Source organism: Mizuhopecten yessoensis, unplaced genomic scaffold (genome assembly GCF_002113885.1).
Source record: "Mizuhopecten yessoensis strain PY_sf001 unplaced genomic scaffold, ASM211388v2 scaffold716225, whole genome shotgun sequence".
Taxonomy (NCBI): Eukaryota; Metazoa; Mollusca; class Bivalvia; order Pectinida; family Pectinidae; genus Mizuhopecten; species Mizuhopecten yessoensis.
Genome location: NW_018480010.1, coordinates 349,230 through 356,103, shown reverse-complemented (window position 1 = coordinate 356,103; position 6,874 = coordinate 349,230). Strand labels below are relative to the sequence as shown.

The 6,874-nt window shown below is 34.0% G+C and overlaps 1 protein-coding gene across 1 annotated transcript in view; it reads left to right on the top strand.

Annotated features, from left to right (window-relative positions):
• Positions 1-573: 573 nt before the first annotated feature.
• Positions 574-6,874, top strand: part of LOC110442190 — a 14,156-nt gene continuing 7,855 nt past the window's right edge. Inside the window, exons 1-2 of the mRNA XM_021485680.1 lie at positions 574-1,201; positions 6,088-6,165. Of these exons, the coding sequence (XP_021341355.1) occupies positions 1,175-1,201; positions 6,088-6,165 (105 nt within the window). The 5' untranslated portion in view covers positions 574-1,174. The remainder of the gene's footprint in view (positions 1,202-6,087; positions 6,166-6,874) is intronic.

The following is a 6,874-nucleotide window of genomic DNA, read 5'->3' as shown; positions in this document are numbered from 1 at the left end:
CCAGCATGAAAACACAAGGAAAAATATACCCAGCATTAAAACACAAGGAAAAATATACCCAGCATTAGAACACAGGGAAAAATATACCCAGCATTAAAACACAAGGAACAATATACCAAGCATTAAAACACAAGGAAAACTATAACCGGCATCAAAACACAAGGAAAAGTTATACCCCGCATCAAAACACAAGGAAATGTATACCCAGCATAAAAAGGTAAAAATATAAACCCCGATCAAAACAGAAGAAAAATATGCCCGTATCAAAACACAAGGAACATATATTCAGCACAAAAAACAACGAAAATATTACCAGCATCAAAACTCAACGAAAAATAGGCCCAGCATTAAAGTGTGCTAGTTTATAGCGCACTGGTAGCTGCTGATACAGAATTACAGCCTACGGTGACTGATCACGTCGCGACGAAGTCTGATTCATCTAAAGTGAGCGGATCTGTATATCCGAACATTCACTGTTCAGCGGAACTCGATTTTGACTTGCGTCCGTTTTTCTCTCATATACTACAACTGATCATGTGTTATCGTCCATGAAATGTGAACTATTTAATTAAGATACATCCCTGAGGCAGGTAGGCGATAGCTTATTTGTACCATTACACACCCATATTTCATTTCTTCAATGGCAACAGATAAATTAACGAAACGTTTATGCTATGAAAAAGAAAAACAAAATACATTTTGAACAGTCAGTCAATAGAAAAGAAGGTAATAAGAAAAGATCATGCATGATTTTGAAGACGCCAGTGTATCAATTGAGTAGTAAAATGTGATGCACCGTCAGCTGTAACTGTGGATACGCTTGAACGGATTCCCTTAAATCGACAATTAAGTATACATAAATAAAATGTAAGCGTCTCTTTTTAATTTCTGCCACGTCAAATGTATTACCTTATAGGCTAAAATATGTCATGACTCGTTTATTTCTGAAATGATATGGGAACCATGAATAAAGTGTTTTTGAAATGAAGGCAGAGATTTAAGTCAGAATGTCGTTAACGAAGAAAGAACACAATGCTGTATCTACCTATACCTGGGTGGAGATGGTATGACATATGGAAAATCCACAAATCTATATATAAATAGCATAGTAAGGCGTGATTTGTGTGGAGCCTGCTATTCATACTACAACCACTGAAGGAGGTGGACAGCGAAGATGGCTGACACCGGACCAGTGAGAGAGGTAAGTTTTTCTTTACTTTTATTAGAAGTCAGTACTGATTACTGGTAATTCATGTTATTGAACATTGATGACATATTGGTATGTGGTAGAATGCTTCTTATAACACCATTTTCTCAATTGTTAATGTATATAGCATTTATGTACCCTGAGCTATAACAGAATGGATTCAATAAACATCTTAGAGCCCATTTTCAAACATTCGTTTTCACAAATGTGTCATTTGGAGAGCTACGCTGAACTTATCTTAACAGCCCTTTCATACTAGCATACATTAAAACAACATGAGTTCTACTTCATCAAACCTTGTTTCCTATCACTGCAAACTTCTATTTTCGCTACCCTGTCACCGATAAAAAAAATTCCCAGCTTAAATGAAGATGATGATGATGATGATGATGATGATGGATCATGATTATCATGAAGAATAAGATTTGTGTTAATTTATCAGACGAAAACCAAAGTCATGAAATGATCAAAAATATTCTTGATTTCCAATAAAATAGCATAATAGAATGATATCTATATTAGTATAGCGATAAATAGTATATATATAAAGCAGTGATCGTGACGGCTGATACAGGTTAAAGGAGTCTTCGTGTTTTGTTATATTTATATTTTTACCATCACATGGATATTTAATTACTATTTATCGCTATACAATACACGTGATACGGACGAATACTTAGATTATAGTCTTTGTGTTTTGTTTTATTTATATATTAGTATATACACATAAAGATTACATTTTCAAAATTGACTTCGTTTACCGGAAAACTTTGCTTATACAGTTAAATAATGTGTCTGGATTACAGTTATAATATGTCTGAGAATGCTGTCTTTGCATTGGTTCACCAGTCACCCTGGAACTTATAGGTCGATAATATCATCTTCTTTCCGATTGATTACCGTCGTTAAAACACCTAACTACAATGAATATTTTATCAGAAGAGAATTAGTCATTACCAAATAAGGAAACTAAACCGAAGTCAGTCATTAGGTTCGACAAACATAAACAGAGGTAACATCACAACGTAACTATCTGAAAGATAAACCATCAACGATAACTTTTTGCACGTGTACCTTCTGCCTTTGGAATCATTTAAGTGAGCATATTTCAGTTGTCTGAGCTAATGTGTTACTACGTAATACTATTTGTGCATACCTGGGAGGAAGGCTGTTTTATAAAAACAATATCCACAACCATTGTCAACATAAAAGACATACAAGGAGTGAATATTGGTTATGATTTATATCTAATACAAAGAGTTTATTATCAAGCCTAATCATAAAGTTACAGTGGGTTGGTTATATTTATTGTAATCTCACAACATTAGATACACATTATTAAACACTTTTCACGAATTAGATATATAGCTTGTGCCAAAACGTACAAGTCTTTTTTACACCAAATGCCATCGTCGAAATACAAGAGTTCAGCTCGACACATATATGTTCTATACACCTCGAAGATCACCGGATGTAAATGTGGCTTCTCGAAATAAAATTCGTTTAAGTCGAGACGTTATGATTTAAGTACAACCCCATAAAATGTTGTGACGTCACACAACATGAAGTGATTTTATGAGGTGGAATAGATTAATTAATAACTGTTTGTATATTACGATGGGATATATATCTGAGGCATTCGTCACATAATGTTTACATAATTCTTCTCTTCATCCTCTATATGTAGATTATCATAATACACGCGCATATGTTGACTATTTCTTTAATAACTACCAAAGTGTTAAAATATTAAACAAGCATAATGGCAGTATTGCTACCACGTAAATCGCCACTTTAAAGCAACTTATATCACCGCCGAGTTGTTTTTGGTTGTCGTGATGTCTTTTGTTTTTGTTTTAGTGTCTTCTCAGTTCCCTTTCCTTCTGTTCCTGTTTGTCTATGCTTTAGTTGTAGTGTGTCATCAGTTCCTGTTGTTTTTTGAGTGTGTCATCAGTTCCTGTTATTTTTTGAGTGTGTCATCAGTTCCTGTTGTTTTTGGAGTGTCATCAGTTTCTGTTGTTGTCTTTGCTTTCGTTTAAGTGCCTCCTTATTTCATGTTGTTTTCTTAGTTCTGACTTTGCCATTAACTTTTTTACCTGCTTGTTGTCTCTGCATTTGTTGATGATGCAGTTTTATGCTAAGTTTACATGGTAGGTGTCGTCGATGAGGCAGAACATGCTTACCCATCCAACACACCTAGTGTTGTTCCCTACTACATTTTCGAAGGTCGCCATAAATATATTTCCTTTATTCATATTTTGCCCGGGTTTATCTTTGTTGAGTTTGCATTTCAGTTTAATCTTATTTATAATTGTTTAGCGTTTACTTTGGCCACTTAGAACATAACTGATTATTTTTGTAAACCGTGTTTCGGATGCAATTGAAGTTTTAAGAAAAATCCATTACATATTCCTTTAAATAAATTATATTAATAACACTATATATGGAAAAAAAACAACACCTTATTCAGATGATATAATGTATTGCCGTAGGATAGAAATATACTGAACGCTTAGTTATTTAAGGTATTTTGATACATATGTTAACACGTATCGACGCTATACACAGGATAGTATCCGCTTCACAGGGTGGGGTAAGTATTCCATTACTTAATTGGTGTTTTTATCTTATGAGTAAATCAGTGAAGTTACATCCTACGTCCGCAACAAATCAATAAATTTTTACATTCATATTTTCAAGTCGTGCACTTACACTATTAAATAGTAACAAGAGGGGGCTGTTACCATGTTAAGTACATGCCTTTAAGTATGATGTATACAATACGTATTATCTATTACCCACCTCTTTTACACACACGAGACGTTTGAACAGACTTTATGCAAGTTTATGGGCTGTGATAGACTATTTAAAGGGCAATAAAGATATTAAATGAAATGTATGAAAATCAATGCTCTTAATGTAATTATTCCCTTAAATACTCAGACTTTTCTTTATGGATGTCGAAAACTCGATATCAATATGAATATATATGTATTTTGGACATGGTTCAGAGATTCATTAAAGATACTAGACGCTTTTACTAGAGTACACTTGTTTATCTATTTTCACATGACTTTGCTGTGTGGAATGATACCATAATTGTACTATGTGCTGTCCACCAGCATCATTGTAATTGCCATTTTTTTGTAAAAACAATTTTCAAAATATTAATAATGACATGCAAATATATATATATGTACAATATACATGTTTTATCATTACTTCAATTCAATATGTGTGTAAACTGTTTATAACTGTAAGGAGAGGGCACTCATAGGCATTGCCTGTTGCCCAACTCCTCTTTGTATCTAAGATCTGAACGATAAAATATTCTGAAATGAAATGAAAATTAATGCATAAGTTTATATACTTCAGTAATATGTATGGAACATTTTAAAACATACACATATAACTGTAACATGCAACCGAAATGTTTTACTGGTATTAATTTTTTTTCTTTCTTTCAAATATTTCAGATATGACGCATATTTATGTCCTATCATAACACTTTGCAAGCAATAAGAATTAGATCATTCTTTTATTTATAAATGTGTACACATGCACAGATATATATATAAATACAATGCGTGTTATATTTTACATACGTTTTATAAATATCACACGTCACAAGAAAGACTTTTTGTCATTTCCATTAGTAAACACACTCAAATACATTCCCATTCATCCATCTCTTCGCGCATTCCAGTTTTCATAGAGGGATCACTCTTTAAATGCATCACATTATATCCATTATAGACATTTAATCGCTACAATGGGCTAGCTACGGGCTTTAGGGGTCAGTCAGAACGACAGGCCCATCTGATTTTGAATGTAACATTTTTTAAACTAAAATCGGTCAAACAGTATACATTTATATGCTCTTATGTATGTCTAGGCCTTTTGCCAAAGCTCGCCATAAAATACCAGACGACTAGGTTCATCCCCATTTCCACATGAACGAGCGACTATAGTAAAACTGATAAAAACCCTATTTTACCTCGGTCGTTTGAGACAGTAACATCTATCTAACCCAATGTCAGTAAGGCAGGTATGTACATGACAACTAACGTTCAGTAAGGTTATGTTGAGTTAATAGTTATAAACAGCACATTGATACAATAACCACATATTCATAAGATTTTCGGTTGATAGTGATGAACTCTATTGAATAATTATGTATTAAGAGTATAGATGTTCAATAAAACGTCAACAATAATGCTACAATGATATGGGATTATTGTCAATGCCTATATTTGACAAATAGTCTTAATAACTCAAATCCGTTTCAATTGAATAGGAAGCATTTTCAGTACATAGAATCAAATTTCCTGGTTCATAAACGTTATTTAGGCATGAGGATCTTCATTAAAAAATAGAATCAATTTACTGTGCTACAGTTATATCCAAAACGAAATATTTACATTTGCCCCCGCGCCGTCCCATTACAACAGTGTTAGAGGGCAAGTGTAATTATATGGGCTATAATTACAACTGATCGACTATAATTACAACTGCCTGTTTCAGGTGTAGGAATATGTAAACAAACAAAATGGCCGCCTGAAATGTATTTTGAGGCAGGGCAAATGGTTTTTGTAGGAATATGACTTAAAAAAGAAAAATATGTAAATATAAAAATACCTGGTTGTCTGGATGTAATTATTGTTGATATAATTGCAAGTGGCCTCTGGCAAATCTACCATAAAACCCTAGCGGGTGTTATGGGATTTGCCAGAGGCCACTTGTAATTATATCAACAATAATTACATCCAGACAACCAGTTATTGTTTAAATAAAGGGAGGTCACTGTATATAACATATAACGCAGTGCAGTGGGACAGGGGTCCTAAAGTCAGTATTCCTTATTTTGCTTACATTTTCAGAGAATGCATTTTGAAGAGAAGGCCAACAGGAACAACCAATGTACCGGATCCTGTACACAAGGCATCAACAAACTATTGGTATGATTTTTTTTTATTTCATTACATTGTTAACATTCACCATAAGTATCGTCGTTAAACTGCCAATCACGAAAAAATAATATCTCGCGATTTTAATCAATCGGGAAAATACTTCAATAATTTTCATTTCATTTTTCAAGATTAACAAGAGGACCAATGGGCCTGCATCGCTCACCTGTTATTAATCTAACACTTGTAATCTTAAGATTTCATAAGAACCTATTAAAAGATTTAAACATATGACACCTCTGACCTTGATTGTCGAACAAGGACATTAGGTTGAAAGTGGATCAAGGTCATTCATTTGAACTAACATGGTAATCCTTCATCCCAGCATGCTACAGGCCCAATTTCAGTACCCTGGCCCTTTTGGTTATTGAGAAGAAGTCGCTTGAAGATTTTACGACATTTGACCCCTGTGACCTTGAAAGTTGGTCAAGGTCATTCAGTTGAACAAACTTGATAGTCCTTCATCCCAGCATGCTACAGGCCCAATATCAGTACCCTGGGCCTTTTGGTTATTGAGAAGAAGTCGTTTGAAGATTTTATGACATTTGACCCCTTTGACCTTTGAAAGTTGGTCAAGGTCATTCATTTGAACAAACTTGGTAGCCCTTCATCCCAGCATGCTACAGGCCCAATATCAGTACCCTGGGTTTTTTTGGTTATTGAGAAGAAGCTGTTTGAAGATTTTACACATTTGACCCCT